Source organism: Oncorhynchus mykiss, chromosome 15, assembly GCF_013265735.2.
Source record: "Oncorhynchus mykiss isolate Arlee chromosome 15, USDA_OmykA_1.1, whole genome shotgun sequence".
Taxonomy (NCBI): domain Eukaryota; kingdom Metazoa; phylum Chordata; class Actinopteri; order Salmoniformes; family Salmonidae; genus Oncorhynchus; species Oncorhynchus mykiss.
In genome coordinates, this window is record NC_048579.1 from 23,732,857 (window position 1) to 23,759,126 (window position 26,270).

The 26,270-nt window shown below is 41.6% G+C and overlaps 1 protein-coding gene across 5 annotated transcripts in view; it reads left to right on the top strand.

Moving 5' to 3' along the window:
- Positions 1-26,270, top strand: part of LOC110489839 (uncharacterized protein C8orf34 homolog) — a 169,770-nt gene that overhangs the window by 66,188 nt on the left and 77,312 nt on the right. For all 5 annotated transcript variants that reach the window (XR_005036066.1, XR_005036067.1, XM_036944102.1 and 2 more), the window contains exons 4-6: positions 4,057-4,176; positions 7,201-7,229; positions 8,557-8,720. Coding sequence is in view for 3 of the 5 variants with exons in the window: in XM_036944102.1 (XP_036799997.1) it covers positions 4,057-4,176; positions 7,201-7,229; positions 8,557-8,720 (313 nt within the window). In the remaining 2 variants the exon portion in view is untranslated. The remainder of the gene's footprint in view (positions 1-4,056; positions 4,177-7,200; positions 7,230-8,556; positions 8,721-26,270) is intronic.

The window sequence follows — 26,270 nt, forward strand, 5'->3', positions numbered from 1 at the left end:
CTCCAAGTCTTGGAGGTGAAAGCAACCCCCAGACTTAGGGAGATGTACAACTTTCCTTTTTATTCTATGAGTTTTATTTGCCCATTTAAAGTCTGTTATGACTGAGGATACTTTTTTAAAGAATGTCTTAGGTGGGGTAATTGGTGTTACCGAGAATAAATATAAAAACTTTTGGAGCCATGCCATTCTGAAGAGGTTTCTTCTGTGTGTAAGATTTATGGGGACATTATTGTTTAGCAAGGGGGCCTTGAGTTTTCAATATTGGTTGGATATATCAGTAGATTGGCAAATAAGTTTAGTTTATATTCACGTTTACCAATGCTGATACCTCTTACATTTGGGTCCTGTCTAATTCTTTCAGCAAGCAGTTCAAGTGCCAGTGCAAACAGGAGGGGGGAGAGGGGACATCCCTGTCTTTTGCACCTTTCTAAAGCAATTTCATCAGATAATGTATTATTTCTGTATATTTTAGCTTCAGGATATTTATATAATATTTTTTGTTGTGTGTGTTTCTTATGTGTTTTGTTAGGGGCGGCAGGGTAGCCTAGTGGTTAGAGCGTTGGACTAGTAACCGGAAGGTTGCAAGTTCAACCCATCGAGCTGACAAGGTACAAATCTGTCGTTCTGCCCCTGAACAGGCAGTTAACCCACTGTTTCTAGGCCGTCATTGAAAATAAGAATTTGTTCTTAACTGACTTGCCTGGTAAAATAAAGGTAAAAAAAAAAAGGGAGAGTTTACTGCAGGGTAACCGTGCACTTCCAAACAGGCTAGAAAGCAGGACCAACACCACAATGTCATATTTTAGAGTAATATTTAATAGCTTTATCTCCCAAGAATAATAAAGGCTTCAACATACGGTTTACATACATGCCTATTATTATTCAACCTACTGTTAACATACAGTACATGTGTAATATTTCATTCCTTGTTGTTTCTAGTCTTTCTCTGCTACTGTTACAGTTGACCTTTACAATGGAAAGAAGAAGAAGATAAAAATAGAGAGAGGAAGGAAGGAAGGAAAGGGAGGAGAGGAAAGAACAGCAAAGACTAAACATGCCTCTGCTAACTTGTACAGTATGTGAGTTAAGACACCGTTTGAATCATGCAGGCAATGAATTTACACTAAATAACAACAGATAAAATCCTCTTATTCTTCCTCAAAACAAACTGTCAAAAAGGTAGATTACGTACCTGTGTACTCTCCAGGTTTATACATGTAACATGGACATCCCCCCTACTGTAGAACACTTCCAGTAATCCAGTGTATTTCAGTCATGAAACATACATGAAACATGCATAACACATGGTATCTCTGTATCTTTGTAGAACACGTCTAGTACTGTACTTTACACAGATGGCTGATGCAATTCAAAGTAGTCATCCATACAGTAGTGATGTTCAGAGATACAACACAGTACAGTGATGTATGCAGGAGCAGCACTCACTTCTCAGGAACATAGAAGGGCAGAATCAATCAAAGTAGTTTTAGATTACTGCTTCAGATGACTTTCTAGAACATTTAGTAGTGTCCCTGCTTTCACCCACCCATTTCCTGCTGTATTTCAGATCATTTCAAAGGTATGTATTTTTCATAAGGACCTAATGTCCTGATGAAATATAGATCTCTCTCCATTATCTTTCATGTAATCCAAAACTCTGTGTGTGCGTGCATGTGTGTGTGGGGGTTATTACTACAGATGTCGAATATTAACTTGGTCACTCTTTTGTCGCTGAGCATTTTCCTGCTGCATCAGGAAATTCAAATGAGCCTCATGAGTCCCTGAAAAAGAACAGTTCTATTTCTCTCCATGAGGAGGCAGTCGAGTCATTGGGATCATGGCCTGCTATCCAAATAATGTTCTCTCTTGCTCGCTTAAACATTAGGCCTAGGTCCTATTACTGCAACATTCAAATGTACAATAATGTATCTGAAAAGCAGCCAGACACGTTAACAACTGTTGTTTTACATGGCTTAATAACAACATAGATATTGGTCTCTACTAGCCTACGACATACAAGTGTCAAGTGTATGGTAAGGTCAGAATTAAGTTCAATCGGGGTCTCCACTATGCTGTTTGTCTCTCGGTTCCTGAAGCTTTTCCAATGTCAAACACTATTTCTCAACTGCCAGTCTGGCATTGAAGAGACAGAGCTGTGCTCTTCTCTGCACCGGAATATAATGGGTTGAGAAACACCTTTACAGGCTCTTGCCATTTAGCAGATGCCTTTTTTTCTGTCCAAATATTAGTATTGGTGGCCCAGCAGGAATCAAACCCATAATTTTTGAACAGACTAAGGGCGATTAATCTAAGCATTCTGTACAAGAATTTCATTGTTTACCACTGCAAATCTACTATGACAATTTACCTGCCACATTGTATTAATGGAAACTAATGTTGGTGTAGCATATTGTTGTTATTTTATTTGTTTCCTATTTATGTTATCTGGTATGGTCATTTCTCATCAAGATATCCTTGCACTGTCTACATTTGAAATGTGTAAATAAATCAAATCAATCGGGGGGATTGAGTTATTTGTGGAACCTCATGTCGTAGCCTAGTGGTGGCGTGGGTCAGAATTGAACCCACGCCGACACGTTATGCTTATATGTGCGCTGCCACGCTGAATGTAGCAGCCCTAACCGTTAGACCACTCCAGGCCACGATTGAACTCAATTTTGACCTTAGCATACACTTCTCACTTGTATGTTGTAGGCTAGTAGAGAACTATATCTATGTTGTTATTAAGCTATGTAAAACGATGGTTGTTGACGTGTCAGGCTGCTTTTCAGATACATTTTTGTACATTTGAATGTTGCAGTAAAAGGACCTAGTTTAAGCGTATAAGCGAGAAAGAGAGAGAATTATTTGGATAGCAAGCCCTGATCCCAATGACTCGACTGCCCCGCAAGGAGAGAAAGAGAACTGTTCATTCAGCAAAGCACTACATGTATGTCCATTATTATCCCTAAACGGGGTATTAGTGCAGTAGGCCACTTCTATATGGATGGTTTATTCAGAGATGTACTTTACACTGAGTGTACAAAACATTAGGAACACCATCCTAATATTAAGTTGCACCCTCTTTTGCCCTCAGAACAGCCTACATTCATTGGTGCATGGACTCTACAAGCTGTCGAATGCGTTCCACAGGGATGCTGGCCCGTGTTGGCTCCAGTGCTTCCCACAGTTCCCAAGTTGGCTGGATGTCCTTTGGGTGGTGGGCCATTCTTGATACACACAGGAAACTGTTGAGCGTGAAATGCCCAGCATCGCTGCAGTTCTTGACACAAACCTGTGCTCCTGGCACCTACTACCATACCCCGTTCAAAGGCAAATATTTTGTCTTGCCCATTCACCCTCTGAATGGCATACGTACACAATCCGTGTCTCAATTGTCGCAAGGCTTAAAAATCTTTCTTTAACCTGTCTCCTCCCCTTCATCTACACTGATTGAAGTGGATTTAACAAGTGACATCAATAAGTGATTATAGCTTTCACCTGGTCAGTTTATGTCATGGAAAAGGCAGGTGTTCTGAATGTTGTGTACACTCAGTATAGGAACATAATGACGCACATAAGATGTGGGTTAAGTTAAAGACTACATGTATATTCCCCTATCCCTATAGGAGAATATCTCTCCCCCTCTCCCTCCATATTTCATGTATATATCTCTCACTCCTCATTCATGAATTAAACCTCTAGGTAATGTTTAGAGGGAGCGAGAGATGGAGAGGGAGATAGAGGGACCTAGGGCTAAGGCAGGGGACACTGGAAGACGTTGGTGAGATGATAATGAAATCTGGGTCATTTCCTCTTTTTGTTTGTCCCATTTTCATCTGCTAATCATGCTGTAATGTCCTCCAGGCCTTGAGGGAGACCAATGGTCTTGGAGGGGATACATCGACTTTCCTCCAAGCTTTTCCATACAGAAAAATCTCTTGATATCTAAGCTTTATTGACGTATGTGAAAGTTAATGACTTTCTCAAGTTCTGGTTTGTTTCAGTGTTGAAGAACATTTCAATGAAATTGCTCTGTGTGTTTGTGTGTTTCAGTGCCGCGGTCCATAGAGCACCCATCGTGGGAGTGGAGGGAGAGCAAAGACTTTGATGAGCTCAACCACATCCTGCAGGAGAGCAAGAAGCTGGGCAAGGCTCTGGAGAACCTGTCACGCAGTGAGTACAGTAACTAAACCCTAATGCTGTACCCTAAACCCTGAAGCCAAGGCTCTGGAGAACCTGTCACGCAATGAGTCTAGTAACTAAACCTTAATACTGTACCTTAAACCCTAATACTGTACCCTAAACCCTGAAGCCAAGGCTCTAGAGAACCTGTCAAGCAGTGAGTCTAGTAACTAAACCCTAATACTGTACCCTAAACCCAAGGCTCTGGAGAACCTGTCCAGCAGTGCATCTAGTAACCAAACCCTAATACTGTACCCTAAACCCTTTTAAGCCAAGGCTCTGGAGAACCTGTCACACAGTGCATCTAGTAACCAAACCCTAATACTGTACCCTAAACCCTAATACTGTACCCTGAACTCTAATACTGTACCCTAAACCCTAATACTGTACCCTAAACCCTTAAGCCAATGCTCTCGAGATACCTGTCACACAGTGAGTCTAGTAACTAAACCCTAATACTGTACCCTAAACCCTAAAGCCAAGGCTTTAGAGAACCTGTCACACAGTGAGTCTAGTAACTAAACCATAATACTGTACCCTAAACCCTAATACTGTAACCTAAACCCTAAAGCCAAGGCTCTAGAGAACCTGTCACACAGTGAGTCTAGTAACTAAACCCTAATACTGTACCCTAAACCCCAAAGCCAAGGCTCTAGAGAACCTGTCATACAGTGAGTCTAGTAACTAAACCCTAATACTGTACCCTAAACCCCAAAGCCAAGGCGCTAGAGAACTTGTAATGCCCAATGCAGGAGATGAGAAGCAGGTACAGGCAGTGAACCATTTAATTTAGACGGACATGCAACGGAACAGGAACAACATCTGGACATAAACACGACATGACAAACAATGCTACTACAGGCAACAACACAGAGGAGCAGACATATATGCAGGGGCAATCAACACAGTGAGGGAGTCCAGGTGAGTCCAATGAGCATAGCTGTGCGTAGTGATGGTAACAGGTGCGCGTGACGACGGGTAGCCTGGCACTTGGGAGGGGGAGCGGAAGCAGGCGGGACAGAACCTGTCACGCAGTGAGTCTAGTAACTAAACCCTAATACTGTAACCTAAATACTAATACTGTACCCTAAACCCTAGTACTGTACCCTAAAGCCTAAAGCCAAGGCTCTAGAGCAAGTATTCCCAAACTGGGGTACGAGCAATGCCGTCGGGGTACATCAAATAAAAATGTGATTCACAGAAGAAAGAATAATAATAATAATAATAATAATAATTCTTCACATTTTCAAACAGATTTATATTTTCCCAAGGGGCTATACATTTTGGTGATGTTTTTTTCTCGCCTGAGTATCCTCGTTTCACTGCCAAAAATACAACAAAACCATCTAGTGTTCAACGAAATAACAACACAATGTCAAATACAGGAAGCCTAGTAAAATAATTAACATCCAATCACATTAACCTCTAGCGGGAATTCCACTAGTATGTACTGTAGCCAAACATAGCTGCTGCTCATGATGTTGCAAAAGTCATGACAGTTATACATAGTGGAAAGGTAACGCGCGTGCAAGCAGTTGCTCCCGACGCCACTTGGGTACACTGCAGCATCCACCAAGAGGCTCTTGCTGCCAAGAGAATGCCTGACAGCTTGAAAGACGCTTAGGACACTGCAGTGAAAATGTTTAACTTTGTTAAAGCAAGGCCCCGGAACTCTCGTGTATTATTTGCACTATGCAATGATATGAGCATCGACCATGTAACGCTTTTACAACATACAGAAGAAGTTCTCTGGTTATCAAGAAGCAAAGTATTGGCAGGTTTTTTTTAAATTGAGAGACAAGCTTAACGTTTTCTTTACTGACAATAATTTTCACTTGTCTGACTGCTTGCATGATGACGAGTTTCTCACACGACTGGCCTATCTGGGTGATGTTTTTTCTCGCCTGAATGATCTGAATCTAGGACTTCAGGGACTCTCTGTAGTCGCAACTATATTCAATGTGCGGGACAAAATTGAGGCTATGATTAAGAAGTTGGAGCTCTTCTCTGTCTTCATTAACAAGGACAACACACAGGTCATTCCATCATTTTTTTTGTGCAAATGAACTCAAGCTTACGGACAATGTCAAATGTGATATTGCGAAGCACCTGAGTGAATTGGGTGTGCAATTACGCAGGTACTTTCCGGAAACAGATGACACAAACAATTGGGTTCGTTATCCCTTTCATGCCCTGCCTCCAGTCCATTTACCGATATCTGAACAAGAGAACCTCATCGAAATTGCAACAAGCGGTTCTGTGAAAATTTAATCAGAAGCCACTGACAGATTCCTGGATTGGGCTGCGCTCAGAGTATCCTGCCTTGTCAAATCGCGCTGTTAAGACACTGATGCCCCTTTGCAACCACGTACCTATGTGAGAGTGGATTCTCGGCCCTCACTAGCATGAAAACTAAATACAGGCACAAACTGTGTGTTGAAAAAGATTTAAGACTGAGACTCTTATGTGCATCCTTTCAAGCACACCCTTCTCATTAACCTGTGGTGAGTTATTCACAATGTCAATGAACAAATAAGATTTTATATGTAAGATGGTTAAATAAAGAGCAAAATGATTGATTATTATTATATTATTATTTGTGCCCTGGCCCTATAAGACCTCTTTGTCACTTCCCAAGAGCTGGGCTGTGACAACTCACACTCGTTCTTGTGTTTAATAAACATATCGTATTTTGTGTGTGTGTGGCAGGCCTACAATGATGGCAAAAAACAACATTTGAGAGTGCACTGACCCTGGTGCTAAATCTTAGACAGACAGTATGCAACTGGAGGTTGAATGTGTGAAGGGGTACGAGACTATAAAAAGTTTGGGAACCACTGCTCTAGAGAACCTGTCACGAGGTATTGCCTTTATCTTATAGTAAACCCTTAACCACTTTTGACTAGAGGTAATACTTATAGTAACGTTTTACTATAATCACTTTGTATATATTTTGGAAATAGAGACTGCAGGTAAAGCAGAGCCCCCTCTGAATCACTGTTCTCTTCTTTAAAGGTATCGCTGCTTCTGATGAACTTGATCAGGTGACTATGAACTACTTTGTCATGACTTTCCTCTGATATTGAAACTGTTACATCGTCACCTTCTACTGCCGCCACCCTGTCAGTTGCAATCCGATTCCATCTCTTGTCAATTTGGGCTCAGTTAACAGCACGACACACAGCTCTGAGAATAGTGGGGTGTGTGTGTGTGTGTGTGTGTGTGTGTGTGTGTGTGTGTGTGTGTGTGTGTGTGTGTGTGTGCGCGTGCATGTGTGTGAGAATAATGACAAACCACAATCTCATGGGAATGACATCCATCTGCAGAAACTTCAATAAACATGTCCTCTTCCTGTATTTTCCTGGGTGCTAGTGTGTAGACAAAGCTTTGTTTGACCTGGATTCTACACGGTGATGAGAGCACTGACTTTCCAGTGTACAGTATTTCCCAGTATTGCACACAGTCTTAATTGCAAATTGATTGTCAGGAGGCCCCTCAAACAAAAGGTTTTAGTAACCTTTATTACTAAAGCTTATGAGGGTGTCCACCTTAATATTTCAACTTTCATGGGCGTCCATCTGATTTCTCATGGCACTGCCAAGCCCCCATAATTCGAACCCTGAAGATAGCAGCAGCATTTGATATATTCTTGTCCTCAAGAAGAGACGTTCCCTATAGAGGTAATATCATACGGTATTACAGTACAGTACGTCTGCTTGGCTCCAAGCCCAGATAATCTCCTTCTAGACAAGACAAAGACAGACACAATATTAAGATATATTTACCCTCCTATCATGTAATTAAGTATTGAATTCCATTCCACTTCGAACACGGTGTAGACACCTAAATGAGTGATACTGTGTGAGTGGCTGTGAGCACTGTCAAGTTAGGGTTGCTGTCAGGGATGAATTGGTAAAAAAAAAAATGGTGGTCAAACACTGATTGCCTGTCGCGTTGAAAACAGTAATGCTCCCTACACTTTCAATGCATTTTTCCTTAAAAGCTTGCACAAAATAAAAAAGCTGAATAAGCAGAGTTTGTGTGCGTTTACCCTCCACTACACCACTGGTTGATAATAATAAGACACAGACAGACAGACAGACAGACAGACAGACAGACAGACAGACAGACAGACAGCATTTATTTATTTATTTACCTGGCACACAAATGTATCACTGACAAAATCTACTTTCTGTTTTGAACTGAATGGCCATATGACAGTCCCTTTCTCTACCTTTTCTCCCTATCTCCCTCCACCTCCCTCCCTTCCATCACCTCGCCTCTCTTTCCCCTCTCTCCCCTCTCTCTCTCTCTCTCTCTCTCTTTCTCTCTCTCTCTCACCCTCCCCCACCCCTCTCCCCCTTGCACTAGAACCTTGGGGGGTATAACTCAGTGCTGCGGCCTAGGGTTGTGGGGGAGTGGGTGGGCAGGCAGGAAGAGGATCCAGACCCCCTGGCAGCAGAGATGCTCCAGCCCCCAGTCCCAAGGAACAAGACTGAGGTGTGGGGGAGGGCCAATAACAGCCCTGCCTTGAGGTAAAAGAGAGAGAGTGTGTGTGTGTGTGTGTGGGGGGGGGGGGGGGGGGGCTCGTGTGTGTATGTGTTTAAATGTGTAAATGTATTTGTGTGTGCTTGTGTGTGTGTGTCAAAGTGACGCCTTAAAGGCATGTTTGGACACACACACATTTGTTCTGGAGTCAAGCCGAAGTCGATGATTGGTCAACGGTTGGGATTCTTCAAAAAAGTCTTTGTTGTCATTCCATGATGACTCGTTTTCATGCACATTTTTACATTGAGAAATACTGCACCAAACATTTTAGTTACAGTTGAAGTCGGAAGTTTACAAACACTTAGGTTGGAGTCATGACTGTGCCTTGTAAAATTCCAGAAAATTATGTCATGGCTTTAGAATCTTCTGATAGGCTAATTGACATCATTTGAGTCAATTGGAGGTGTACCTCTGGATGTATTTCAAGGCCTACCTTCAAACTCAGTGCCTCTTTGCTTGACATCATGGGAAAATCAAAAGAAATCAGCCAAGACCTCTGAAAAGGAATTGTTGACCTCCACAAGTCTGGTTCATCCTTTGGAGAAATTTCCAAACGCCTGAAGGTACTACGCTCATCTGTACAAACAATAGTACGAAAATATAAACACCATGGGACCACACAACCGTCATACCGCTCAGATATGAATATACTTTGGTGTGAAATGTGCAAATCAATTCCTGAACAACAGCAAAGGACCTTGTGAAGATGCTGGAGGAAACAGGTACAAAGGTATCGATATCCACAGTAAAACGAGTCCTATATCGACATAACCTGAAAGTCCGCTCAGCAAGGAAGAAGCCACTGCTCCAAAACCGCCATAAAAAGCCAGACTATTGTTTGCAAAAAGCACATGGGGACAAAGATCGTACTTTTTGGAGAAATTTTCTCTGGTCTGATGAAACAAAAATAGAACTGTCTGGCCATAATGACCATCGTTATGTTTGGAGGAAAAAGGGGGAGGCTTGCAAGCCAAAGAACGCCATCCCATCCGTGAAGCATGGGGGTGGCAGCATCATGTTGTGAGGGTGCTTTGCTGCAGGAGGGCCTGGTGCACTTCACAAAATAGATGGCATCATGAGGATGGAAAATTATGTGGATATATTGAAGCAACATCTCAAGACATCAGTCAGGAAGGTAAAGCTTGGTCGCAAATGGGTCTTCCAAATGGACAATGACCCCAAGCATACTTCCAAAATTGTGGCAAAATGTCTTAAGGAAAACAAAGTCAAGGTATTGGAGTAGGCCTCCTTGCTCACAAAGCCCTGACCTCAATCCTATAGAAAATTTGTGGGCAGAACTGAAAAAGCATGTGTGAGCAAGGAGGCCTACAAACCTGACTCAGTTACACAAGCTTATTGTGGGAAGCTTGTGGAAGGCTACCCAAAACGTTTGATCCAAGTTGAACAATTTTTTAGGCAATGCTACAAAATACTAATTGAGTGTATGTAAACTTCTGACCCACTGGGAATGTGATGAAGGAAATGAAAGCTGAAATAAATAATTCTCTCTATTATTATTTTGACATTTCACATTCTTAAAATAAAGTGGTGATCCTAACTGACCTAATTACAGGGAATTTTTACTAGGATTAAATGTCAGGAATTGTGAAAAACTGAGTAAACTTCCGACTTCAACTGTATATGTAAAATTGCGCGACTAAGATCTCCTCTGCAAAATGTAAAAATGAATGAATTACAGTTTTCTTGAGTTATCTGATTATTTAGAGGAACTGTATACTTGCTACAGCGTCTCAAAATGGACAATGATTACTATCGCCTTTTTTCTCACTTTTCAAACAAAGGTATTTTATTTTAAGGGAGTATGCTAGCACACTCGTTCAGTTCATTCGGTTTGTCTAGCCGTGTTCGGCCATACTGAAGCATGCTGAGGCCGAACTCAGCTAGGTGAACCGAATGATTTTGCTAGCATACTCCCTTAAATTACCTTCTCTTGACAAAAATAAACCCTCACTGAAGTACAAAAAAACTTTACAAAATGTCATAATAATATATGCACAAACTATTCCGAACTTTTTAGGCTGGGAAGCATGAGGACGCCTTAATTACCCCTCTCAATCTTAGCCAACCAGAGGCCATTCCAATTAAGCTTTCTCCAGCTGCAACAGAGAGGGCGACTTTGTGCATTTGTCCCCAATGGCACCCTTTCCCTATAGCCTATAGGTTGTTCTACAAAAGTGGTGTAAATTGTGTGGTGAATAAATAAGCATCTTATTTTTCCCAAACTTTCAGCACACGTCTTCAGATCAACATATCTACGACATTTTGTAATGGCATTTTTGAGATACTGTATTTACCTGAAATCCTTACCACCCCAATATATTTGTCACTAGTGAAACATAGTGAAAAAGTTGCATTAAATGAACAACTTTGCACAGTAATGATTCATATGCTATTACAGATTCATTTTTCAAATTGTATTTGCGTACAACATTTACAAAATAGTAAAAACAGGATTTAAAAAAAAAAATCTGATTTTCAAAACCTTTCAATAGAATTTAGATAATTGTTCTCTGTAAAATGTTCAATGTTGATTGCTTGAATCTGAAATGTATTGATGGATTTAATTACTGATGCATCTAGTTCATTAGGTGGCTAATGAATTAGTTGTCACTTTTTCTATCTTTATTGTGGCAAAAATAACAGGCATTTCTGTAGTGACATCATTGTTTCGGTTGTGACGCGGCATATACTGTACTTTCTTAACTTAATTGCTTACTAAATTGATACCATATCTAATGGGGCACATGTGATTGATATATCACTAACACAATCAATAAAAGGTAAGTCTTTCTGTCTGTCTGTCTTTCTGCCTTTTCACTGCTGCTGACCTGTGTTGTCTTTGACCTCTCAGATAAATATTTTATTAATTTGACCTTTCCCTCTTCCTTTCCTTTAGCATTTCTTTCCCTTTTCTTTCTCCAGATATTCTTGATATCGCACAGGGTCTGTTTTTATCCCCTCTCTGTACTGTCTGGCTGTCTGCTGTACTTTTCTTCGTGTTGACACCAGATGTCCCTATCCTTCAATAACACGACAAATAATCTAAAATACAAATAATGACCTGTGTGTTTAATAAATGTAAAGAAGTACAGTGGACTAACAATCAAGTGTCAATCATAGAGACAGATAGAGGACCCTAGAAGGATATGTCTCGTTTTAGTGTAGACTTTGCCAATGAGGCTTTCCACCATTTTTAAGTAGTCAACTGGGTGGGGGTTCCTATGGGTTGGGTTGGATCAGCCAAGGATCAGAGAGCATTGTCTTCTTCTTCAAATTAGGTTGCCTATTATTTGTAAATGGCTTTAAGATATATCACTGCCATCTAGTGTAAAGTACAGTACAGTACAGTAGAGTATAGTTTAGTACAGCACAGTACATTACATTAGGGCACAGTACAGTAGAGTACAGCACAGTACAGTAGGGTACAGTACAGTGCAGTAGAGTAGGGTACAGTACAGTACAGAACATTATAGATGTTTTTGTTTGGGCCAAATAGACGTCAATGTTTGGGCTCTTGGAGGGTTGCGTCTCAATACTCAAACCCTCTTTCCTAAAATGTGCACTTGTCCACTTGACCCACATGATGGTCAGCTGTAAATCATTTGGTAGAGCATGGCACATTTAACTTTAAACAGGAGATAGCCTCAGTGCTGCAGCCCGTGCTGTCACATATGCCATAATGACACAGATACGAAGATGAGACCTCTATCTATTGCCATGGTGTCAATTGTTTTGGTTGTGACCATTTCGGTTTGGACAGTTTTAGCCCCACAACCACACGCTTGACATATTTCTTTAAATATTAAATTATACTAAAATTAAAATACACAACGATTTAGTCATTCTCTCCCAAATATTTGTAGACAGACTACTCACCATGTAGCCATGCTGGAAAGGAGTGCAATCCAATCAGCTGGTGATATTTGTAGGGTGTGGCTTAAGGCACATTCATTCTACAGCCTTTTAATCTGTGTTATAGCCTGTTCCTATATCCGTTTGTGCCATTGCCAACTCCATTGCCAACTCCATTGCTGTCCTTCTTAAGATTAACGCTGAGATTGCCATGAGGCCAGGCTGTTGACATGACAATACGTGACATGGAGTTGGCATGATAGCGCTGGCACTCAGGCTACTGAAGTAAGTCTTTGTAGGGAGATATCTGACATGGGCTTTGGTGTAATTCACTGTTATGAAAAAGTAATCTAATTTAAACAAAGTGTATGTTTTTGTAAAATTATGCAGGTGTGTAATAAAATAAATAGTCTCTCTCCAAGGCCCGCTTCCGGATGCTGCTGTGGTTATATGAATTGTGGGACTGTGAGGCGGTGGTGTGTGTGTGTGTGTGTGTGTGTGTGTGTGTGTGTGTGTGTGCGTGTGTGTGTGTGTGTGTGTGGCGAGCGCACTTGGCGACTGTCTGGGATGTAGCTAATTAGGGAGGATCAGATATTAAATCATAAATCATACTCATGCTCGAGCTGACACACACACACACACACACACACACACTGGTTTTTGTAATCTCATTAGGTTATTCCATTGATGGATTAGTCAGAGAAATCACATTGTTAGGGTTCTCAGCAGAGGGATAGGGGTATGCATGTGTGCAGTGTACATCTCCATGTATGTGTGTGTCTCTCCTATCCCCAAAACCCATTCCCTTGTAGCATCCTCTAAGAGTTCCTCCAATGAAGTCTGAGAAGTGTTTGGCTCAGCTGACATAATTTATTTCTGCTTAATTGTGTTTTCTGGGTATTGGCTCCTGATGCTGCCTCTTGCTTGCCAGTCTTCTGCTGCTGCTGCTGTGCATTAGAGGACTGAGAGCCACTGAGATGTGCTAAAAGATACCGTGGCTTGCATAATGGCGCTGCCTGCTGCTCTGCCTCATCTGAGGCCCAGCTCTAAAACGCTGTCTGTGTCTGAAATGGCCAAGAGTAGTGCACCATATAGGGAATCGAGTGATAGGATGATAGTGCACTTTTGGTCTATAGTAGTTCACTATTTGTGGGTTGCACGTTTCATCACAATATTGTTTGTACTTTTGAGGACTGGTGCACGAATGTTCTACTGACTTAATGATTTCTCAATTGACCTTTCGATAAACCCCGCCCCATCATTTTGGGCAACCATTTGCAGCGCTCCAATGGACAGCAACTGTCATTGAGTCCGACACCTCAGACTTAGGAACATAATGATTGTGTTCCTAGCCTCGGACCATCTCACGTTTTGAAATACATGAAAGCCAGTGAGGGCAGTGGGATAAATTTGGAGTTTTCTTTAAAAAAAATTGAAGTAATTGAACAGTGCACCAGGGGTTCTTGCTACTGTGATTCCTGAAATGCATAATCTGTTAATGTATTTTTAGAATCCAAAATTATACTTTTGTTACATTATTTGCTAGCTCAGCTGGTTAGCTATTTAACTTGTTTTCTCAATATATATATATATATATATTTTTTAATGGCCCATCCACCACCACCCCCACTTCGGAGGACAAAAATAACTTTGTTTGTACAGCTTTTTCAACCTCTCCTGAACCTGTGACCAGAAACTGTCACACCAGCCTTCACTTTGGCTCCCCCTCCTGTCCAGGTCAGGCGTTCGACGTTGCCGGCCTTCTAACTGCTGCCGAACATACTGCTGGCAAACGCCCTTCACTCATCAACTCCTGACTTGTCTCGTCCTCATTACACACACCTGGTTCCAATCCCCACTCTATCACTGTATAATTACTCCCTCTGCCATTTGTCTTTGTCGGTCATTGCAAATTATATTTGTTTTCCTGAGAAGAATCTCTCCTACTATTTCCTGAGTACTTTATATTTTGCACTTTGGGCTTGCCCTGTGCCTTTTTGTTTATCAAGATATATTTTGAGCACAACACCATTTGGGTTTTTGTCCCGCTTTGATCTATGGTGCTTAAATAGATTCAGTAGTTCCAAAGCTGCTACTGCCTCTTGCCTACTCCTCTCAACACCAGTGACAGAAACAAGCTACAAAGATAACTTATTATGATATTTCCCCTAATGAATAATGTACAGTATGTATATATACTTTTTTAATCAATTAGTATATTTGAGTTTAACCATATTATTTGTAGTAATATGTTTTCTGTCTTTTCTGGAGGATGGAAGTGGAATTTCAACCAGCTTTGTATGGCTTGTTTTGGAAAGGGGATATTTTGAACAAGGTTCTGTTTTCAATTAAAAAGTGAGAGGTTGTAATATGGATAACGGGGAAAAACACAAGGTGTGAGACATTCTTATTAATCTATTTGAAAACAAGTTCTGGTTTAAGTATAACTCTTGTATGACTGACGCTTTTAGTGAGAGGTCTAATGCTTTAATATTTTATCATTTAACAATTTTATTAATGCAACCCCAATCTGCTGTCAACATCAGGATATGATTTGAGAGCACTAGTTAGCTCCAAAAGAGGTTATAGCATGACTGCATGCTGATTCAGAGCCATTCAGTGGCTAGCCACACTACAAACATCATTTATCCAGGTTTCCTTGAAGCAATTATAATGACAGTCCACCACAACATACCTGAGAGTTTCCTGATTAGCAAGGGGTAGTCTGTGCTTAATTTAATTGTGTTTTAAAAACACAGTTTGAGATGATTAAGAGGGGATTTCGCCAGTGGTTTGAAGAAGGTGGAATTGGGCTTCCCGGGAAAATATTGTCAGAGGTTACATCAGTAACCAGTGCATCAGTGTCTCTCATCGACGGGACAGCAGTGGAGAAGTTGGAAAGTTTTAAGTTTCTTGGTGTACGTATCACTGACAAACTGAAATGGTCCACCCACACAGACAGTGTGGTGAAGAAAGCACAACAGTGCCTCTTCAACCTCAGGCGGCTGAAGAAATGTGGTTTGTCATCTAAAACCCTCACAAACTTTTACAGATGCACAATTGAGAGCATCCTGTCGGGCTGTATCACTGCCTGGTACGGCAACTGCACCGCCCACAACTGCAGGACTCTCCAGAGGGTGGTGTGGTCTGTACAACGCATCACTGGGGGCGAACTATCTGCCCTCCAGGACACCACCTACAGCTCCCAATGTCACAGGAAGGACAAAAAGATCATCAAGGACAACAACCACCCGAGCCACTGCCTGTTCACCCTGCTATCATCCAGAAGGCGAGGTCAGTACAGGTGCATCAAAGCTGGGACCAAGAGACTGAAAAACAGCTTCTATCTCAAAGGCCATCAGACTATTAAACAGCCATCATTAGCACAGAGGCTGCTGCCTACATACAGACTTGAAATCATTGGCCACTTTAATTAATGGAACACTAGTCACTTTAATAATGTTTACATATCTTGCATTACTCATCTCATATGTATATACTGTATTATATACTATTTACTGTATCTTAGTCTATGCCGCTCTGACGTTGCTCATTCATATATTTATGTCTTCTTAATTCCATTCCTTTACTTCAGATTTGTATGTATTGTTGTGAAATTGTTAGATATTACTTGTTAGATATTGCTGCACTGTCGGAACTAGAAGCACAAGCATTTTGCTACACTCGCAAAAACATCTGCTGAACACTTGTATGTGGCCAATAGAGTTGTATTTGATTTGATAATCAAGGGGGTGCAGGGCTTGTTTAAAGTACATTATAGTGACCTGGAAACATAATTTAGATGAAACAGTCATTATCCCCTGTTCAGAATGACTGGGCATCACTTGACTTTAGGGTACCACTATGGCGGAGAGTGGCCTGAGAACGTTCATAACAATGGCATGATGTGCCTGAGTGATTGAAGTGCAGAACATGAATATAGGGAAACGGGTGCCATTTGGAACGTTTCGTCCCCTGACATAATGATGGGGCTGCCCAATTCACTGCCTGATCTAAAACCCAGCTGTACTGAACAACTCTACAGTAGTCTCTCCTGATGCCTGCCTGTCCACATTTAGAGGAAGAGGTTAATTAGAGCCCCGCCCTCTGATATTTTTCATACAATAATACCCCAGCTTGGTCTTAATCTTCTTATATCTCTCCAGTCCTTTGCCCGCTTTCCTCCCCATCTATTTTCCTTACCTTGTCATCATTCTCTGGACTTTCTCTTTTCTTCTATTCTCCTTCCATCCCTCCTTCACGGTTAGAGTTTGAGGAGAGCTGACAGTTACCTGTGGGTATGTACAGTATCTGCAGTAGGTGAGGGTGAAATGGAGGGGTGGAGGAATGGAAGATTGGAGTGGTGGGCTTCTGGGAAATCAGGCAGAGCCAGGTGAATTCTGGGAGAGGCTTTTTGGGACAGATAGTATGGAAGACAGAGTGCAGTGTGGGACATCTCAATCCCACTTCTCTCGCTTTTCATTCTCTCCCTTCACCCCCCCCTCTCTCTCATTGTCACTCTTCTCTCTTTTCTCCTCTCTCCCTCTCCAGCCCTCTCTCTCCCCTCTCTCTTTCAGTCTCCCCTTTCTCTCTCTCTCTCTTTATCTCCCTACCTCTCCTCCCCTCTCTCTCCCCTCTCTTACTCTCGCCCCCCTCTCTCCCCTCTCTCGTTCCCTCTCTCACCTCTTTTACTTAATTCCTCCCTCCTCCTGTATTCACACTACAGTCTCGTCTCCCCTCCCCTCCCCACTCCTACTCTTCTTTTAATCTTTTATCTTCTAATTACCCTATTTTAACTGTATTGTTCTTATATCAGTATTCCCATGACAAACCCCAACTTTATATTACTTTAACAGCAGGTAATGTAGTCCTTTCCTTTCTCCAGTATGAGTCATACTCTGTGTTTGTCCTAAGTGGCACCCTATTGCCTATACAGTGCTCTACTTTTGACCAGAGAAGTAGTTTACTATATAGAGAATAGGGTGCCATTTTGGACACATTCTCTATCATGTCCCTGGTAGTCAAGGTCTTGTGATCTACTCTCTGTGATTCTGAAGGTAGGAGCTATCTTGTTCCCCTCAGGGAAGTTGAGCAGAGGCGTAGTCCCTCTCCAGGGCTCACACACTCAAGGTTTGGTAAAAACAGAGGGGGGGGGGGGGTGAGAGTGCTACACAGAATATCAGTTTGATTCAGATTTTGATTCTAAGTTGATTCTAGCTACGTCTCTTATTTGATGTTGTGTTGATTGGTGTTTGCGTCGTTGTTGTCATTTATAATAGAACACATTACCTGAGCCTGGTCCCTGTAGAGGTAGATGGCTGAGACTAAAGCGAGGGAGAGAAAGGAGGGGAAGAGAGACAAAGATCCCCCTAAAGAATTAAATGAAATAGAGAGGAGGAGATTCCCCATTGAAAATACTTGAAAAATCTGAACAACAAAAGCAAATCAACATTTCTCACAAATAGAACTTACAATGCCCCTGCTTCATCTGAAGTCTCAAAGCAGAACCTTATACTTAGTACTGTGTCCGAAATGGCACCCTGTTCCGTATTAACTTCCCTGTTTTTGACCAGGGCTCCTGTTGTGAAAAGTAGTGCACTATTTCGGGAATAAGGTACCGTTTGGGACACAGGCCGGCGCTAGAATTGCAAATAAAAGTTACACAAACAAAATACTCTGAAAAGAACCACCAGTCTCACTTGGCCTAATCCATATGATACGGCACATTAGCATAGTAATACTCTTCCTGCTCAGGATATGAAGATGTTTAATCTCTCCCCCTCTCGCTCTTTCTCTATGTATCTCTCTCTTTTTCTCTCTCTCCCCCTCTCTCTCTGGCTCTTTCTCTCTCCATTCCTCTCAAGTACTGACCTCCCTCTCTCCCCCCTGGAATCTGTAAGTCCTAGTCATTCTGATGAGATATTCATCCAATTAAGGCTCTCCAGTCCTAATCCCTAACACACACCCTCCATCCCAGACAGGATATGGAAATGAATTATTATGTCAAATATGGAGCCGGTGCAAAACACGCACGCAAACAGACACACACACACACACACACACGCTCCATAGTACATTTCTTTATCTGTGGATATTAAATTGGAGGCATTATTGGGTCGTTGATTCCTCTTCCACACAGTTTGTGCCCTAGCTGGAGATAAAGCCATTCCACCTCAGCAGCAGGGTGAAGTTATGCATATGTTTGTGTTTATTCTAGGAGTCTGTCTCTGCTCTGCATAGTCAATTGTTTTCAGTGAATTGTACTTTAGTTTTTTCTTTTCTCTGGCTCTCAACTTTCTGGTGCGTTGTATCTTTGTGGTGCGTTGTATCTTTGTGGTGCGTTGTATCTTTGTGGTGCGTTGTATCTCTGGTGCGTTGTATCTTTGTGGTGCGTTGTATCTTTGTGGTGCGTTGTATCTTTGTGGTGCGTTGTATCTCTGGTGCGTTGTATCTTTGTGGTGCGTTGTATCTTTGTGGTGCGTTGTATCTCTGTGGTGCGTTGTATCTCTGTGGTGCGTTGTATCTCTGTGGTGCGTTGTATCTCTGTGGTGCGTTGTATCTCTGTGGTGCGTTGTAGGATGCATTCTAGGAATTGTTCCTCCATTGTAATTTAACATCCTGGTCTTTGAAAAGACCCAGATTAGATTCTAGAGAAGGGTTTCTTCCTGGACCTGCAAAGTCCATCATGGATCATTAAAAGCAGCAAGACCTGCTCCATAACTCAGCTTCTATAGCTACAACAGAGCGCACAGCCATTGTCTGCCCATCAAATAGCACCCAGTATCCTATATAGTACACTACTTTTGATCAGGGCGCATGGTGGACTGTAATAGTTAAAAGGTGCTATTTGGGACACAGTCCTTTGTCTGGATCGTTTGAATGGACTGGGCCACATTCATTCAAACGTGATATGAGAAACAACAAGGTGTTCGGACAGGTTTCTATTGTCAGACCATGTATCCTTTCTTTGCCTTATAATCATATCCTCTTTGTCTGGATCGTTTGAATGGACTGGGCCACATTCATTCAAACCTGATATGAGAAACAACAAGGTGTTCGGACAGGTTTCTATTGTCAGACCATGTATCCTTTCTTTGCTTTATAATCATATCCTCTTTGTCTGGATCCATTGTAGGGACTTTGGTCACTTTTCAATCAAAGTAGCTATGGGGAACTTGTTGATATGTCGGTTATCTCTTTTGAAAATTCGATATTCTTTGAACATGCATCCTCTATGTGCTTTGTAAAGACTTGTGATTACCAGAGCTGTGGTGTTTTGACCAGTTCCCTGCCTCAGTACATCATATGTCATAGCTCTAAAACCCATCTGTTCCTCTAACTGCCTCGGTGTCTGCTGTAGCCAATATGTTTGGCATGACAATGACAAAGGAGCTGTCTTGGACAGAGACACGCTGACGCTGATAGATCAGAGGCAGGCTGACTGCACCCTAGCTGCTATTAGCACTGCTGATGCTACACTGCAGCATTGCTCCCTTTTGTATTGGGTTGCGCAAAAAAAAGTCAGTGGGAAGCCAAAGTTAAATCTAATTATATTTCAACTTACTGTGCCCGTGGGCAGAACGGTTGGTCATTAAAACAGGGTGAATATCTAACAGGCCGTACTATTCAACAGACTTTCCAAACGTGGGTCTGTTGTAGAGTGATTCCCGCCGGCACAGTAAGATGACATTTCATTTCACCTCTGGCTTTCACTTCTGGCTTCCCACGGACTGTTTTTCAGCAACCCAACACAAAAGGGAGCAACACTGCAGTGTAACATCCCCATTGCTACTGGCAGCTAACTGCACCAATGCTGACTATATCTCTCACACAGGGGTGCAGTGAATACTGAATACACTATCCTTATTCTATCTTCTATATTCTCATTCTCTCATTCTCTTTCTCCTCTCTGTCTCTTCTCTCTCTCTCTCTCTTTATCTACTCCCTCTCCCACGCCCTCTCTGCAACCTCCCCTCCGTGATCTGTTGCTCTTTTTTTACTTTCTCTCTTGCTCTCTCTCAACCTCTCTCCTCTTTTACTCTTTCTCATTCACTCTTATTCTCTCTCTCGTTCTCTCTTCCGGTCTCTGCCCCCGCCTCTCTCTCTCTCTCTCTCTGTAGCCTCACCTCCTCTATGTTGTGTTGTGATTTTAATTACTCTTTTCCTCAGTTCAAGTCTGTTAATAATTATCCAAGCCTATTCACTTCCTGGTAATCAACAGAGGAAAGTGTGAGTGTCTACCTCTCTACTTTAATGGCCCTGTTGGTTTCTATACGCCGAGTCCCAAATGGCAGGACTCCCTATGAACCCTGGTCAAAAGTCGTGCACTATATAGGGAATAGGGTGCCATTTGGGATACAGCCTATTCTCAAACGATCGTGGAATAGCTGCCAGGTGGAAGCCATGTTGAGAGGTACTTAAGTGTGAGGACACTGTGTACAGGGTAGAGAAGCTGCACCTGCCTACAGATACACACAGCCTCGGAGATACAGAATCCAATCATAATAAAATAAAAATGTTATTGGTCGCGTATACATATTTGCAGATGTTTTTGCAGGTGCAGCTAAATGCTTGTATTTCTAGCTCCTACCGTGCAGTAATACCTAGCAATACAGAACAATACACACAAATCCAAAGTAATGAAATGGAGAAATTTCACAACGAGCAATGCATATATACACAAAAGGAACACCTTCCTAATATATTTTGCGCTCAGAATAGTTTCAATTTGTCGGGGCATGGACTCTACAAGGTGTCGAATGTGTTACACAGAGATGCTGGCCAATGTTGACTCCAATGCTTCCCACAGTTGTGTCAAGTTGGCTGGTAGTGGATCTCTGCTCATTCCATCTCATCCCTCCGATGCTCAATTGGATTGAGATCTGGTGACTGGGCAGGCCAGTACAATCCTAGCCTTGTGGCATGGGGCATTATCATGCTGAAAAAAATCTAATTGTAGATGGATACATTGCTGCCATGAAGGGATGCACCTTATTGGCAATAATGATCAGATATCCTGTGGCATTCAAACATTGCTCCACTTTTATTCAGGGGCCCAATGTGTGTCATGAAAACACACCCCACACCATCACCACAATCAGCCTGCAATGTATTTTACATTTTTTTATTTTAAGGGGTGGATGAGCTTTAATATTGGGGAATGATTTATACATATAAACATTCATACAGTTGAAGTCGGAAGTTGACATACACCTTAGCCAAATACATTTAAACTCCGTTTTTCACAATTCCTGACATTTAAACCTAGTAGAAATTCATTGTCTTAGGTCAGTTAGGATCACCACTTTATTTTAAGAATGTGAAATGTCAGAATAATAGTAGAGTGATTTTATTTCAGCTTTCATTTCTTTCATCACATTCCCAGTGGGTCAGAAGTTTACATACACTCAATTAGTGTTTGGTAGCATTGCCTTTAAATAGTTTAACTTGGGTCAAACATTTCGGTTAGCCTTCCACAAGCTTCCCACAACAAGTTTGGAGAATTTTGGCCCATTCCTCCTGACAGAGCTGGTGTAACTGAGTCAGGTTTGTAGGCCTCCTTGCTCGCACACACTTTTTCAGTTCTGCCCACAAATTCTCTATAGGATTGAGGTCAGGGCTTTGTGATGGCCAAAACCATAAGCAAATAGTGATGACTAAAGAGTTAATCAGGGTGATTTTTCCACAAATAGACAGGTATTGCCTTTCCATGGTAGGAAGATCTTATTTATTTTTGCCTTCTATTAAACTTTCTATTAAAATTTATTGGAGTGAGATCATTTCTATATTTCGGGATTTGTATACCGAGTATGTCCATATCCCCATCAGACCATTTTATTGGTAAACTACACGGTAATGTAAAGTTACATTTTTTAGTGATCCAATATGTAATATGGTACAGTTATCAGTGGTTTGGTTTTAATCCAGAGAGGTTAGCAAAAGTATCTAGATCCTCTATGAGGCTGTGGGGGGATTATAATTGTGGTTTTAAAAGAAAACATGAATCATCAGCGTAAAATGACACCTTTGTTTTTAAGCCATGGATATTTTTATTTAAAAATATATATATATTATTTATTTATTTTTTGAATTTTACCCCCTTTTCTCCCCAATTTCGTGGTATCCAATTGTTAGTAGCTACTATCTCGTCTCATCGCTACAACTCCCGTACGTGCTCGGGAGAGACAAAGGTTGAAAGTCAAGCGTCCTCCGATACACAACCCAACCAAGCCGCGCTGCTTCTTAACACAGCACGCACCAAACCGGAAGCCAGCCGCACCAATGTGTCGGAGGAAACACTGTGCACCTGGCAACCTTGGTTAGCGCGCACTGCGCCCGGCCCGCCACAGGAGTCGCTGGTGCGCGATGAGACAAGGATATCCCTACAGGCCAAGCCCTCCCTAACCCGGACGACGCTATGCCAATTGTGCGTCGCCCCCCCCCTCCGACCTCCCGGGCGCGGCCGGTTACGACAGAGCTTGGGCACGAACCCAGAGTCTCTGGTGGCACAGCTGGCGCTGCAGTACAGCGCCCTTAACCACTGCGCCACCCGGGAGACCAAGCCACGGATTTCTAATCCCTTAATACAGTCTTATTGTTGTATCTAATTTGAATTAGATAACAATAATAAATAGATATGCCGATAGTGGACAACCTTGTTTTACTCCTCTTGACAGTTTAAAACTTTCTGAGATGTAACCATTATTTAATATTTTACACCTAGGGTTACTATACATAACTTTAACCCATTTTATAAGAGATTCTCCAAAATTGAAATATTCAAGGCATTTATATATAAACTCCAGTCGTACTTTATCAAAAGCCTTTTCAAAACCAGGCCTGGTTTCCCCAATATTTCATAGTATTCTATTGTTTCCAGTACTTGTCTTATATTATCTCCAATGTATCATCCATGTAAAAAACCTGTCTGATGAGGATGAATAATATCTGACAATACCTTTTTAAATTCTATGCGCCAAGCATTTAGCTAGAGTTTTTGCATCACAACACTGAAGTGTAAGAGGCCTCCAATTTTTTAAATGGACTGGATCTTTATATATACCACTTGGGTCCTGTTTCAGTAATAATGATATCAGACCTTCTTGTTTCGTGTCCGATAATCTACCGTTTATATAGGAGTGGTTAAAACATGCTAATAATGGTCCTCTGAGTATATCAAAAAAAGTTTAGTATACAGTACTTCCACTGGTATGCCATCCAGCCCTGGAGTTTTCACAGCCTTAAAGGCTTTAATTGCATCAAGAAGTTCCTCCTCTGTAATTTGACCTTCACATGAGTCTTTCTGTACAGATGTTAATTTCACATTATTAATAGGGAAAAAATCCATACAATTAGATTCGGTTAAACAAAACACATACTCAAAGTACTTTACTTCCTCTTTCAAAATATAATTTGGTGAATCATGCGTGACTCCATAATTTGTAACAAGTTTTTTTTGGTAGCATTTCAATGTTGAAGATTGAAAAATAATTCGGTGCATTTTTCCCCATATTCCATCCTGTTCGCTTTATTTTTTATAATATATTGCACTGGATCTTTCTTGTATAAGTTCCTCCATTTCTTTTTGTTTTTCCTCTAACTTATTCTGTGCCTCCAAGGTATAGTTGTTATTGCAATCTAACTGTGCTGTTGGTCCTTCAATTTCCTTTGTTAATATGGACTCTTTTGATCTAAATTGCTTTTGTTTTATAGATGAATACTGAATTGCATGGCCTCTAAAGGCACATTTTAAAAGTGTCTTATACAATAAGGGGATCTGCTGTACCTATGTTATGTTGGGAAAAGTCAGTTATAAATGCTTCTGTCCTAGTTATAAACAAGTTCTCATCCAATATCCTCTCCCACATGGAAATTCTGTAAGAGTAATATAAATGTCATATGTGATGATCCGACCGCATTCTGTCCCCTATCAACCCAATTTTTTTACTTTTGGTGCCAGAGAGAATGACATAAACAGTAATCAAGACGACTGGCTTGATTAAGCCTCCGTCGTGTATTTCTCACTAGGTCAGGGTATTTAAGCCTCCATATATCCACTAACATTCATGATTTCCTTAAGTGCCTGAGGGTGATAGTTTGTAGTGTGATTTCCTTTACGGTCCATAGAGGTATTTAAAACCGTATTAAAATCCCCCACCATAATAATAGTCTAGTGTTGCTTGTAGAGTTGATACATTCTCATATGTATATATATTCAAAGAAGCTTGGATCACCATTATTTGGACCATATAGGTTAATAAGCCTTATCTGTTTATTGTCCAATAACACATTTAAAATAATCCCTCTACCTTGATGATCTGTTTGGACAATTTGCACATTTGGATCAAAATGACTGAACATGCCCCCATGTGGGGGATCAGCTTGGCAGAGTTGTTGTTGCCTACCATCACCACCTGGGGGTGGTCCATCAGGAAGTCCAGGACCCAGTTGCACAGGGCCGACCCAGGGCCTCGATCTTAGTGCTGAGCTTGGATTGCACTATGGTGTTGAAGGCTGAGCTGTAGTCCATAAACAGCATTCTTACATAGGTATTCCTCTTGCCCAGGTGGGATAGGGCAGTGTGCAGTGCGATGGGGATTGCGTCATCCATAGATCTGTTGGGCGGTATGCAAATTGTTGTGGGTCTAGGGTGTGGGTTAAGATTTTTTCATCTTTGATTGCATTACGGAGGTCATAGCTGGTCTGTTTGTACACGTCGGTGTTCCCAGTCACCTTGCTCTGGTTAAATGCAGTGGTTCTTGCTTTCAGTTTTGCATGAATGCTGCCATCTATCTACAGTTTTTGTTTTTGATAAGTTCAAATCATCACAGTGGGAACAATATTCCCTATGCACTTCCTGATGAACTCAGTCACAGAGTCAGTGTGTACGTGGATACTATTCTCAGACACAACCCGGAACATTTCCCAGTCTGCGTGATCAAAACAATCTTGAAGCGTAGATTCTGATTGGTCAGACCCACGTTAAACAGTCCTTACCACAGCTAATTCCTGTTTCTGCCTATAGGAGCGGAGGAGAAAATTGGTTTTATTTGGAGGGCCTTGTAATTGTCCCAGAAGGGGGAATAGCAATGATCCAGAGTGTACGATGCGCAAGTAGTACATGTGTTAATAACATTTCGGAAGCGTTTTTCCTCAGATGTATTTTAAGTACCCAGCTGCAATAAATGTGGCCTCATAACATATGGTTTCCAGTTTGCACAATGTCCAGTGTAGTTATTTAAGAATCTGTCGTGGTGTCGGTTTTGGAGGGAAAATACACAGCAGTGATAATGACCAGAGAAAATTCTCTCAGGAGGTAATGCGGTCGGCATTTGATGGTGAGGTATTCTAGATCAGGAGAACATTACCACAATCACACCATTGGTAGTTAATCATGAAACATACACTTTTATTTTTCCCCAGAGAGTTCTTTCATCATGTCTGTGTGATGGACAGGGACAATATATCCAGAGAGAGCCATGATTCTGTAAAACAGAGTATGTTACAGTCCCTGATGTCTTGCTGGAAGGAGATCTTCGCCCTGAGCCTGTCTACTTTATTGTCCAGGGACTGAACGTTAGTGAGTAATATACTCTGAAGCGGTGGACGGTATGCACGCCTCCTGAGTCTGACTAGGAGAGCTCACTTCTTCTTCCTTTTCTCCG